Raw genomic sequence first — 13130 nt, forward strand, 5'->3', positions numbered from 1 at the left:
TCTTACTCCAAAGGGTTTACTGAGGCGAGTTTCACATACAAGTCCAGGACAGAGGGGACAGGGTTCATAAACTGGGACCTGGAAGGGGCCCAAGGGCTCAGGGGGGACCCACACAAAGAGTGAAATAAATAGAGGGAGAGAGCAGAGGGCCAGGAGAGGAGACTGACAGACTATCACACAGTGATAACAAGGGGCAGGAGAGGTTCATTAAAATCCCACTTATTTATACAGATATACAGGGTGTTATGGGGGACCCTGGGGGCCCCGCTCCACCCTCCATGCCCCAGGGAGAGGGGCAAGAGCAGGCCATCTCTCCCCATGGGTGACCCATGGGGGGCAGGGGGCTGCCCTTGGAGGAGTGTTGGGGAGGTAGGGGCAGGCGCCTCCCCAGAGGGCCTCGCCTGCGCCCCAAGCAGTTACTGGCCCTGGAGGCGCTGGGTAGTGTCTGGAAAGCTGAGTTGAGGGAACTGGGGGGAGGGCAGTGGCCTGGGTGTGCTCCTGGGGTGAGCCGGGCCCAACCCTCCCACTGCAGACAGCCCAGGTCCGGCTGGCTCAGTGGCCACCCAAGGACCCACTGCAGGTGCACTTGGGGCTCCTCCCAACACAGCTCCCACCCGGCCCGGCCCAGGAGGTGGAGTGGAGGGATGGCTGTTCAAAGACAGAGCCTGGCACCTTCTGGCATCTTGGAAAGCTGATCCCCAAGAACACCCGGCCCTGGCTGCGCTGCCCCCAGAAGGCAGCCAGGAGACCAGGAGTGGGTGTGGAGCAGAGACGAAACCCCTAAGAGACCATCTTGGAGGGTGATTCCTGAAGAGGGCAACCCCCCAAGCTGGACGCCAGGGGACGGCCACCTGGGGAAAGGGCCTTTAGCACCACCAGGCTTGAGGCAGGCGGGACAAGGCCAGGCCTCCAGGCCTCCAGACTGAGGCTGAGTCACCTGTGGAGACAGAAGGGAGGGGGGACTGAATCGTGACCTCCAGGGGACAAGAGGTAAGGCAACTGTGGGTCCCTCTAGGCCTCAGCCCCTCCTCCGAAGAACACCAGAGGACTACACAAGCGAAGGGCTGTGTTTGAGGCCCCCTTGGGGGTGAGGATGTAGGGGGTTTCTGCCCTCCCGGCCAAGCCTCCTCTCAGCCCAGCTCCTCACCTCACTCCCACCTGCCCGGCCCCGCTCCCGGCCAGGGCGGGGCCAGGTGGGCATCATACAAAGACCTTGGCCAGGGCATCGGCACCCGCACTGGCGATGAGGGCCTTGCTGGGGTGGCAGGCGACAGCGTGGATGGCCTCCTCGTGCTTCTTGCGGTGGGCTGTGATCTCCTGCACGCACGTTTTGTTGTCCAGGCTCCACAGACGCAGGGAGCAGTCGTGGCCTGCGTGGGCGTGGGAGCAAAGTGGCCTGTGGAACCCAGCAGCCCCAACCCGGCCCCTCGGCCGGCCTCTCCAAGGCCTCAGGGTCTCCCTCCCGCCCACCTCTGCCCCGGGCACCGCCTGACCCCCACCTGTCACCCATCCTGTCACCCATCCATCTCGTCACCAGCTATTTCCTGAACAATGGCTCTGTACTGGGCCCTGGGGCACAGCGCACCAAACAGACCAATCTCCCTGGCCCTGTGGCGTTGACGCTCCGCTGTGGGAGAGGCAGTACACAAGAAAACAGTAAACCATGCCAGTGCTCACAGTCCTCGATAAATGTGAGGACAGAATGGCCAAGGGGGGAATCCAGGAGAAGAGCCTTCTAGGCAGTGGGGATAGCTAGTGGAAGGCCCTGAGGACAGACAGGAGGCCTGAGCAGAGGTGGAGGGGATGGTGGGAGGAGGAGGAGGTCAGAGGCTGGGAGCAGAATGGGCCGGGCCTCGGGGGCCATGAGCCATAGGAGGGAAATGGCCTGATTTGGGCATTAGAAGGACCATGTCAGCTATAGGAGGCCCGCTCTCTCTTTGTCCCTTTCTGGGGGACCGGGGCCTATACTGAGTCCTCTCCGCCAGGGCTACACTTCTCACGGACCACGCCCTCACCCATCTCCTCAGAGACAGCCACTACCATCCCGGGCAGATGGAGAGCAGGACAGGATGGGGCTGCAGCTGTCCACACCCCCCCACCACTCACACCTCTGCACGCTCGCTTGCTCTCATCCCACACAGGGTGGCACAGGCGAGTGGCAGCTCTGCCCCGTGGCAAGCTCTGCACCCACCAGCACACACCCATCAACCTGTGGGGAGCTTCAGCCCCTTCTCCGCCTGCCCAAGTCTCACCCCACCCCTTCGAGGCACGGCTGCCCAGTTGGTGGGCCTCAGTGCCCTAACCGCCAAGAGCAGGGCGGCGACAGCCACCAAGAAATCCGAGGGCTGAGTCAACGGCCTGAGACACGAGGCCTGCAGTGCCAGTTAGGTAAGTCTCCACATCTGTACGACAGGGACAGGAGCGCCAACCTCGTGAGGTTAGTCAGACTCAATGAGGTGACGCAGGCAGGTGCCCACAGTGAGCTCTGCGTGCACTGTGCTTTGCTGTCACGACTGTGACTACCTTTCTTCCTGCCACTGAGAGGTTCCCTGCCCAGCCCTTACTGCGGTCCCCAGAGCACTGCCTCAGGGCCAAGGCCCAGGCCCGCTAGGACGGCTCACACCCTTGCTCCTCGGGAGACACGAGGGTCCCGACTTACTTCCCGACATTAAGAACACGCCATTGGGGTCCACGGCCAGGCAGGTAACTGCGTCCAGGTGGGCGACCATGGAGTGCACACACTTCCCTGCAGGAGAGGGGCGGCAGGTGACTGTCCCACTCTGCACCTTGCCTGGGGAGGGGAAGGGGCTACAGGGGACACTCAGAGCCTCTGGCATGGACACCAGGGCTTGTGTGTGTGAGCCTGGTCCGCCCCTGCCTCCCGCAGGCACAGGGGGTTGGGGAGTCAGGAGGGCAGGGCCTCACCTGTCCGGTTGTCCAGGAAGCGGATGCCTCTGTCGTCATGGGCGGTGATGGTGAGGGGCTGGTTTGGGTGACTCACCACCTGGTTGATCTGGGTTGGGCCTGGAAGGAAAAACCAGGAGAGGAAGCAACATCAGGGGAAATAAGGAGAACAGGATAAAAGCAAGAGGAGGACCCTACCCGCCCCCCCCCCCCACCCCGTCTTTGCCTGGATAAACAGGAGGTGGGGCACCCGGCCGCACCCTTCTCTGGGCCCCAGGGCCTGTCTCAGGGTGGGCAAGGGGAGTGACGGAGGCTGAGAGGGCCTGTCCACGCCACCATGTGGGCCAGCAGGCAAGTCCCTGACGTGCTCCCTCCTCAGCCCTCCCAACACCCTGGGCTGTCCGTTAGGGCAGGGGCTGGGCCTCATCTCAGAGTCCCTGAGGGGGTGGGGAGCCATCTGCAGCTGACGGAGCCTCGAGGAGAACTGGGGCCTTGGGGACACTCAGATCCCAGCCACGGGCCCTCTTACCACTGCTCCCCCGGGACTCCAGCGTGAGAAGGGCACTGCCAGCCTCCAGGTCATACAGGACAGTGTCGCCGGAGCGGAAGGAGGCCACAATGTGGGCAGGCTCGGTGCTGGTGAAGGCCACTGAGGTGGGGGTCCTGTGATCTGATGGGGAGGTGAGGGAAGGCTGCCTCAGAGACCTGTCTGGGCCCAGGGCTGGGGTGCGGGAATCACCTTCTCGGGGGGCCCCAGCTCTGCACAGCTTCTGAGTGAGGTACCAGGGCCTCCACTGTCTCCCCACTCACCGCTGGCTGTGGGGAAGGTACAGAGGCAGGTCGGGCTGCTGCTGCTGGGGTCCCAGATTCGGACGGTGCCGTCGGCAGAGCAGGAGGCCAGGCGCTGGGAGGCAGGACTGAAGGCCAGGCCCCACACAGCATCCCCGTGGCCCTCCAGGACGTGGCTCAGCACGCTAGGGTCTGGACCCACCGAAGGGAGGAGAGGGACTGGTCAGGGCCGCCAGCCCCACTGTGGACTGCCCGGAGCGTGAGCTCTGCCATGAGGTCACCCACAGTTGTCGTGCCCTCGGACCTGTCCCCAGGGCGACACGCCCCGGCAGCTGCTTACGCTCAACCACTGGCTCTCCTGGGGGCATTTAGGGCTCTCAAGCAGCCCGGCACAGAGGTTCCAAAGAGGGGTGTCCCTGTTCCCTGCTGCCCCTGGGTGCACAATAGTGATTGGCCCAAAAGGGACATTCCATGTGGACTTTTTAAAGCTGAGTTCGGGGGAGAAGGAACAACAGCGACTCTGGCCTGAGACCCTTCCTTGAAACCCGGGCCTGGCAGGCTTTGCTGCCCTGTGCACCAGCCTCACCCACTCTCTCCAAAGACCTCTGGTCACTCCCTCTGCTGCCTCCCCGATCACTCGCACCCCACGCAGGCTCAGGTCGGGCCCCGCTGGCGCCCAATGGGTGGCAGCTTGTTGGCCCAGCACACATACTGCCAGCAACTGACCCCTGACCTTTCACAGGGCCAGGCGCTCTTGGGAAAATGGCCCATGTTCCTTGAGGGAGACGCAGACACCTGCACTCTGCCACAACAGGGTGCCAGGGTGTGGTCAGCAGAGGTGCCGGAGAGCAGGGAAGGCACTGAAGAGAGGTCGCTACTACACTTAACTTTTAGAGGTGCCCCGAGGACGAAGCACAGACGCCCTGCACGCTAGCCCAACTATCTCCTCCCTCCTCACCGGCCCGCCCTTCTCCTCCCAGACTCCCTGGCTGAATGACAAGGAGCCACCAACAGAGCTCCAGGGTGCAGGGTGCGCCAGGGCGCAGGGTGCGCCAGGGCCAGGCCCACCAACCCCTTACATGGGCTGGCCGCGGCCCCAGCTGGTCCTGAGCCAACTCAGCCCTCTTGTCGGGCCCACAGTCACATGCTAGGCCACGCAGGTCTGCGCTTCCCTAGGCTGGGTGCCTGGTCATCCACCCTGCCCCAGCACCCGCCGTGTGGGGCCTGGGCGGAGGCCTCCTGTTCATGCTGAGGGGACCCAGAGGCCCTAGTGGACAACAGGTGGGGGAAGGGAGGCAGGGCGAGGGAGCTGTCTCACCGTAGCCGTCGTAGGGGTCCATGTTGAGGTCTGGAATCTTCCAGCTGTGGATGCGGGCATCTGCCCCGCCACTGTAACAGTACTCACTGTTGCTGCCCACAGCCACCGCCAGCACGGGGCCCCTGGAGGGTAGAGAGAGGCGGGGAAAACAAAATCTCAGTGCTCACCTCTCCCAGGACCTTGAAGTTCTTCCTCTACCAGCATTTTTCAAGGGTGGCCAAAAGGAATTCAGCCTCTGGGCCTCTTGTCGTGTCCCCAGGCACGCTGCCTGTGCTCCGCCTCCCCAACCCCCATGCCTGTCCCCTCCGAAGGCCATGCAGAGCAACGGCAGCATCTTCCAGTAGCTGGAGTGAGGGGCGCGGTGCCCAGGGACACGGAGCTCCCACCACCCTGCTCTCCCCCGTCGGCCCCTGGCGTGGCAGCGAGCAGGCCAGGAGCCAGCTGGCCTTTAGGGGCGCCCCCTCCCTACCTGTGAGCCCGGAAGGCATGGATAGGCTCCACATCTAGTGCAGCATTCCTGTGGGGAGACAGGTGTCACCCAGAGCCCTCATCACCCCGTCCCCAGGGCCCAGATGCGCTCCCCTGGTCCCCCACCCCTGGGCTGTGTGCGCCCTCACTTCTTGGCTGTGACGGCCTTCTGCAGGTTCCAGAGCTTGAGTGTGCCGTCCTCGGAAGCAGTGAGCAAAGCCGACTGGCTGTGGTGGAAAGCCAGGGAGCGGATGCCATCGTAGTGTGAGCGGAGAGTGAACTTGGGATTCCACGTCTTCTTAAAGGCATCTTTGCTGTCGGATAGCTGGGGGACGGGGGAAGCGGCCTCAGTCCCCTCTCCCACCTGGGCAGTCACGCAGTGACATCCAGGACTCCAACGACTCGTCCCTCCACCACCCAGACCCACACGCAGCACCCCCTCAACTGGCCTCCGGCCCCAGATGCTCCCCTCTTCCTCCTGGCCTGGCAGCACATACCCCCACTCACTCAGCAAGCCCTTCCCAGATCAGAGGGGGCTGGGGCAGATGCCCAGGCCATCCCATCTGGGCACAAGCAGTGTTACAAATCACAAATGCACTGGGAAGGGGCGCCTGGCAGCCTGCCAGCTTCTGTGGGGGTCAACAGGCTTTGTTGAGCAAGTGACAAAAATAAGCGGGTCGTCACCAAACAAGGAGAAGGGACTGAGGAAGGAAACTACACATGCCAAGTCCCCATGGCAGGAGCAGCAAGGGTGGCTGCAGGGCCTGAGAGGAGACCCAGGTGCAGAAAGCCAGGGGAGAGGGGCTGGGGTGTGGAAACAGGACAAGTACACACAGCGGGGAGAGACTGGTAAGCAAACTCTCAGAGACACTGCGCATGCCCTGGGGGGTGGCACTGCTGCTCTGAGGGGGGACCTTGGGGAAAGAAGCTGCTGTCAGGTGAGATCCCCGCCCAGCTGCCACTTCTGCACATTCTTTAGGGCCAGACGATCTACTTGTGCGGTGACCCCCGCACTCGCACACTCCCCGGGGTGGGTGGGTGGGAGGGTGACACTCGGACCAGCTCCCCTGCTCAAAGTTCAGCTCTGGCCGCTCCCCAGCCTCCCACAGCAGCACCAGGGGGCACCAACCGCCTGAGGCCCTGCTGAAAGCTCCCGGAAGTGTTCTGCCACGTGTGTAGGGAAATACACTCGCGCCTGATTCGGGTACTCCCTGATGGCCAGAGGCCCACCCACGGATATCAGGCTACGAATGCCAGCCCTAAGGTTCCCTCTCACTGCAGCCCAACGGCCCCAGCAGCCCCCACGCACACCAGACAGGCCTGACTCTTTGGTCGTGGGATGGAGGCCACCTTCCCTTCAAAGGTCAGCTCCATGCTAGCTCTCTGCAGACTGTCCGACTGGCGCTGCTGCCCCCCCAGCGCGCCCCCCCCAGCCCTGCCCCCAGCAGTGGTGTGCCTAAGTGAGCCAGGCCCTGGAGAAGGAGCCTAGCACCATGACCCAGACACAGGCTCCAGAGTCTTCTGGGCTCTGCCACACAAGGGTGGCCCGTCAAGGCCCCAACCTGTCTGCGTTGTCACCCTTCAGGCAGCGCGCGCTGTTGAACACACTCCCGTGGTCCTCACGTGTAAGGGGCCGGGCACGGCCCAGGGCACGGTCAGTGCTCAGCAGGGGCCGGGACTGTGCAGGACGCCCAGTGAGGGCTGTGGGGGGCAGGCACCCGAGAACTTACGTCACAGCTGAGGTCGTTGTCATTGGTGACGGTGAGATCTGCCAAGTCCCCCAGGCTCACCTCCCCGCCCCCGATAGTGTCCATGATGAAAACGTCTGAGGAGAAGCCAAAGGAACCTGGTGGGGGGAGGGGAGGGAGGGGGAAGAGAGGGGCCAGGAGAGAGTGAGAGGCAGAGAGAGATGAAGGGTGAGAGAGAGAGACAGGGAGAGGACAAGATCAAGAATCACAGCTGGAAAGAGAGAGACAGGAAGAGACAGACAGGGCAGGACAGACAAAAAGAGGGGGAGACAGAGACAGACAGACGACCTTTTGGGACAGGGAGGCTACAGGCTGGGGGCTGGGCCAAGACCCTGAGGACATAGAAGCCCTGGGCTTAGCTCTGCAGCCTCCCTCTGCTGTGGGTGCCGGGGGAGGGGCTCTTACCTTCGTGCGGCCGGGGCTGAGGCGTGCCAGGAGGCGGGCCGGTCACTTTTGGGGGCAGCCCATCCACATCCCGAAGGTCGGCCAAAATGCCCTGGAGTTTGACCCGCCGGCTTTCTGCAGGGATAAGGCACCGGGCAGGAGTCACCCCCCAGTTCAACCCAGCTACACAGAGGTGACTGCTTCCCCGCCACCGGAAGACACTCCTGTGCAGAGGCTGGGAAGCCCTGCCCCGGGGTGCACTTCGGCTCAGGGTGGCGTGGGGGATGGAGAGACAGAGATACTGGGCTGGCAGCCTCGGTGACCTGGCCTGGCAGGGGCCTCGGTCTCCAGCCACCTTCCGTTACCCTGAGGGCCTCACAGCTCAGAGCTGCAGGGCAGGAGGAAGATGCAGTACTGCCCCGACCGCCCCCCTCACTGGCCCCCACCCTGTTTCCTCCCGGAGGTCCGCCAAGAACTGGCCACACGTGCACAGGCGGCTGGTGGCCCTACTTCAGGAAAAGCCGGGCCTGCCTGCGTCCCCACGGGGATTTTCCAGGGAAGGGGTGCGGGCCCGGCTGCCACAGCACGGCCTCCTGCTCTCCCTCCGCTCAGGAAGTGTGTCCATCCGGCAGAGACCCTGGGGCGGGAAGCAGCTGCAGGTGGCCGAGTGTGCCCCCACCACCCTCACTGAGGACGGCTGGCAGGAGCCCTCCGCTCACCCAACTCATGGTGGGGCCCCTCTCCAGCACATCGCCGAGGGTCTACAGAGCCCTCCCCATCCTCTCCTGAGCCCAGGAAATCGAACTCGTTGATGGCATCCTCTGAGTCGTCCTCCTCGTCCTCGTCCTCCATTTCGGGCACCAGGGCCTTGGCTGGCAGCTGGGGCATGGAGGACACCAGACAGATTAGGGAGCTCTTGCCCAGAGCCCAAGCCAGCTGCGTCTCCAGGGTCAGAGAGGCTAAGTTCCCTGGCTCCCTCCACCAAACCCTAAGTTGGTGGCAGGGCTCCCCCTGCTGGCAGCCCTCAGCAGCTGCTCCCCTCTAGAGCCCGTGGGGCCAGCTGCCCCTGCCTGGCTTTGGAGACCCCTCCCTCCACCACCTCCAGCTGTGACCCCTCCTCCAGATTTCTACACAGGGCTCAGGCTGTTCCTGCTCCCCTAATCCCTGCACTCCCCACAGTGTTTCTTATGAAGAAAGGTCCATGCAACAACTCACTTGGGGGAGGGGACGACGTTTGTGTCGAGTGTGTGGCTGTGTCCAAGTAAGCAAGGACACGCCCAGAATAGGAGAGGAATAGCAACAAACCCACATCAGAAGCTGAGCCAGCCTCTGCCTGGCCCGGTGCACCTAGTAAGACTCACACTGGAGACTCCACAAGCCACGACAGGAAGAGCTGTCACTACGACTGTCACTTCATTGTTACACACGAAGAAAATGCGGACAAGCAAAGAGAGCTCCTTGCCCCGGGCAGCAGGGCCAAGCCTCACACACCAAGGCAGCTCTGGGCTGTGAGCTTCCCTGGGCTTCTCCAAGGCTTCCTGAGAACTTTCTAGATGGGCCGAGTGTTTATTTTCTCATACAACCAGCACGTGCTACTTTCAGAGTGAGAGAAAACACCACAGCCCCTCCACTCCGAGAGCAGGACGCAGGACAGGTGCACACCACGTTTCCCAAACTCCCCAAAGCTGGTCTGAACCAGGAGCAGGAACCAAACGATCAGTTCTCCTTCCTTCACAAGCCTGGACCCCACCCGGACCTGTGAGTGCCAGGGCAGCGGGGCACCTGCCTGCGTCCACATGGACACTTGTGGCACACAGCCCTGTGAAATGACGTCTCGCATTCGACTCTCTGCCCTCTCGCCACACGAAGTACCCTCCAGGGCTGCATATGCTGGAACCACAAACCCTGAACCTGAGGCTTAGGGGAGGCCGCAGAATTCTCGAGGACAATTCCGACAGCTGGGCCCTGTCAACTTTAGGTGCTGGCTTACGAACATGCTCTTCTACTGGGACTCTCCTCTCCCGGCGGGTCCCCACCGGCTGAGAACACCCAGCACCGGGACTCCGGCTGCCACCACACCTCACGGCCGCCTCTGCCGGGGCCTTCTCCCTCCTGAGCGGTCCCCACCCAGACTGTGTCCTGGGCACCCACAGGGCCAGCCTCACTCCCACGGGGAACTCCACGAGGGCGTGGCTGAGACCCTCCCACAGGGTCGGCAGGCCAAGCTGGGTTTGGAGGGTTCGAACTGGAGGCAACACTGTTCAGGCATCCTTGAGGGGCCAGCCTCCGGCCTTCGTGAGAGGACCAGAGGGATGGCACACGGGCGCCTTCCTCTTCCTTTGCAGAAGACCTCGGGTTGGCCTTCAGACAGCGTGCCCCGAGAGGCAATGGCGGGCGGGGCTCGGCCTGGGGCACCCTCCAGGCGCTCTGAAGGGCCCACACTGCCTGCAATTCTGAGTGCCACGCCACTGCCAAGTGCCCCTAACACCGCCACTGCGTGCCCCTAACATCGCCACCGCCGCCGAGTGCCCCTAACACCACCGCCACTGCCACCACATGCCCCTAATACCACCACTGCCGCTGAGTGCCCCTAACACCACCACCACCACCACCAAGGGCCCCTAACACCGCCACCACCACTGACTGACCCTAACACCACCACCGCCACCAAGTGCCCCTAACACCGCCACTGCTGCCACCAAGTGCCCCTAATACCACCGCTGCTGCCAAGCACTCAGCACGACAGCCATGGTACAACCAAGGGCTTTCTATGTGTGAACTCATTTCAGTGAAACCCTCAACAACCCAGAGACAGGCACCATTAGCCCTGAAAACTGACGTTAAGACCAAGAGAACCAGATACCCAGAGTCACCCAGCCAGGCCAGCAGCCGCTCTGGGAGTCACAGGAGGCCTTTTACATCGCAGTCCCGTCCCTAGAGGTCTGCTGTGTGGAGACGGGCTGGGGAGGTGGGAGACCCCTACGCAACAAGCCACCCGCGGGGCACATGGGACGGGGCGGTGAGAGGTGCAAAGGCCGCGTCCCTGACCCCACCATGGCGTGCTCCTCTGCACGTGGCGGCTGACAAGCACACCCCGGCCACCAGCTCCTCCACGTCAGGAACTGAGCCTCCACACCCTTGCTGCCCCACACAGCCGGCCCACAAAGGCCCAGATGGACGCTGACTGGACAGGTGGCTACGCCATGCTAACGACAGCGCTGTCACCAGGGTGAAGCGTGGTGGCAGCCATATCTTGCGGTCAAGCTGAGGGCATCTGGGCTCCACCCTGCGGGCAGTGTCCCTGGGACTGGACCCCGCCAACAGCAGACTGCACACTTGTACCCTCTGCAGCTCCCCACGGAGCACCCCAACCTGGCTCCAGGCTGAGCCCTGGGCCCAGCCACACCCTCTCAGGGTGCTGGGGAGAGAACAGTGAAAGGGCTGGAGGACCTGGCTCACGGAGCCCACAATCGACTGGAGGGGTCGCACGAAAAAAGTATCTGAGTGTGACCGCCATCAGGCTGGCCCGGAGAAGAGCGTGCTGTTGGAGGGCACGGGGGGGGGGGGGGGGGGGGGGGGGGGGGGGCTGGCCCAGTCCGGGGAGCTCAGGAAAGACCTCGAGCTGAAGAAAGACAGACAGAGAGAACGGGGTGCAGGGCGGGCAGAGGCAGGCCCCGGCAGTGGAGACCTGGCACACTGAGGTGGCTGAGGCAAGCAGACAGGGACGCTGCCCTGGCACACTAAGCAGGGGGTCCTCGGGAGGAGGAGAGGAGGGGAGGAGCTCTTCCTTCCGGCTCCCGCGCTCACCCTCACACGCTGCTTCTTGTGCTGCACGCTGTCCAGCTCGTCGTCCTCGTCGCTGTCCTCGTCCTCGCAGTTCTGCAGGAAGGGGGTCTGCTCCAGCCCTGAGCCGCCCAAGCGCTCCTTCCCGTCCTTGCCTGCTGCATTCCTGCCCACAGCAGGGGGCAGAGCAGGAATTAGTTCTGCCCTGTGACGAAGCTCAGGTGGGGGTGCCGAGGCTTGGTGGCCAGAGCCTGGACCCACGTCTCAAAGGGGCAGAGCCCCCACCAGCCCCAAGGAGTCTTGGCTGTGATCACACACAGGGCTTCAGCCCCAGCGGCAGCCTAACAGATGCTCACCCAACTCACAGCCTGAGTGGACCACAGACTGGGCCCGATGCCTCACTGAGTCCACGCCCCAGGCCCCGGAGGACTAGCCCCTAACGCTGACCACGCGCCTCCCACGTGTGCTGAGTCAGGAGCGCTGGGTGAGACAAGCGCAGGCCAGGTGAGAGAGAGAGAGACGCACCCTGGGGGAAGGAGGAACTGGCTGCTAGCAATGCTCGGCCAGCGGGCCCCGGCGGAGCCTGCACTCTCCTCGTGGATGGTGGCACTCCTGGTCCCACCTCCTGGTAATGCCTTCAACTGAGAGCCAAGTTGTAACAAAGGGGGCATTTGCCAAAACTGACTCCAGAGTAGAAAGGGGGTGGAATGCAGATAAATGCAAACATCCTCCTTTTCTGCCACCCGGGCGGACACTCTAGAGCAGGGGCGTCAAACTCATGTTCACCGGGGGCCACATCAGCCTCGCGGTTGCCTTCAAAGGGCCGAATGTCATTTCAGGACTGTGTAAATGTAACTCCTCCTTAACAGTTAAGCGAGAGCTCAGCACTGCCACTGGGTAGAAACAAGGTGCCGGGCTGGTTAAACAAGGTGGAGGGCCGGATTTGGCCACGGGCCTTGTGTTCGCCACCTGTGCTGTCCAGAGTCACTGTCAACTGACCAGTATCTGCTCACGGCCCAGGAGTGAGGGTTGTTCCTGGTGGCCACATGCGTCACTCTGCTGGCCTCCCCATGCACAGGCGCCGGCAGAACATCTCTGCGCTCGCTGCCGGACACCGTCTCGGTGTTCCACCCACAACACGGGCTGCCTCAGCCCTGCCTCCTTTGCCGCTGCCTCCCTTCGCTTCTCTCTGTGGCCTCTAGACAGGGGCGGGCCCTTGGGCTCTGTCCTCGGACCTCATCCCTGTGCCTGCCACCTTCCCTCTCTTCTCCAGAGACTGCAAGGTCCTGTGACTTTCAAATCCCACCCACGTGCTGGTGAACGAGGGGTGAGTTTGGGAATCAAGTGCCCCAGCCCCAGTCCAGCTGCTCAGCACCTGCACTGGACTCACCAGGCACCTCGAGCCCACCCATCCTGAACAGCCCCTCGGTGGGCCGCGCCTCACCCCCCACCCCAGTCAATGCTGCTTCTGGCTGCACACACCTGCCCTGCAGTTGGCCCCGTTTCTTCCCCTCCCTCCACACCCAGTCCTCTAAGCTGTGCCGACTCACCCTCAAACCCAGTGAGAAGCCAACCACTTCTCAGCCCTCCACCTACCTAACACCCCCAATCTCTCCTCAGGCACCCCCCAACTGGCAGTCGTGGGTCAGATCACATCATGCCCTGCTGGAAACCACGGGCTTCCCACAACCCCAGGGTGGTATCCAGAACTCCTTACCACAGCCTGCGAAGCCCTG

The 13130-nt window shown here is 63.1% G+C and overlaps 1 protein-coding gene across 3 annotated transcripts in view; it reads right to left on the reverse strand.

Moving 5' to 3' along the window:
- The window catches only part of STRN4 (striatin 4), a 26046-nt gene continuing 12916 nt past the window's right edge, over nt 1–13130 (reverse strand). For 2 of the 3 annotated variants that reach the window (XM_053914734.2, XM_053914736.1), the window contains 13 exons: nt 11419–11560; nt 8331–8490; nt 7633–7746; nt 7210–7325; nt 5629–5804; nt 5481–5528; nt 5012–5133; nt 3715–3885; nt 3434–3574; nt 2926–3024; nt 2660–2746; nt 1148–1370; nt 1–937 (listed from right to left, as the gene is read on the reverse strand). In XM_053914734.2, coding sequence (XP_053770709.1) covers nt 1201–1370; nt 2660–2746; nt 2926–3024; nt 3434–3574; nt 3715–3885; nt 5012–5133; nt 5481–5528; nt 5629–5804; nt 7210–7325; nt 7633–7746; nt 8331–8490; nt 11419–11560 — 1546 coding nt within the window. In that variant the 3' untranslated portion in view covers nt 1–937; nt 1148–1200. The remainder of the gene's footprint in view (nt 938–1147; nt 1371–2659; nt 2747–2925; nt 3025–3433; nt 3575–3714; nt 3886–5011; nt 5134–5480; nt 5529–5628; nt 5805–7209; nt 7326–7632; nt 7747–8330; nt 8491–11418; nt 11561–13130) is intronic. The other variant, XM_053914735.2, reaches the window with a different exon arrangement.

Source organism: Desmodus rotundus, chromosome 12 (genome assembly GCF_022682495.2).
Source record: "Desmodus rotundus isolate HL8 chromosome 12, HLdesRot8A.1, whole genome shotgun sequence".
Lineage (NCBI taxonomy): Eukaryota > Metazoa > Chordata > Mammalia > Chiroptera > Phyllostomidae > Desmodus > Desmodus rotundus.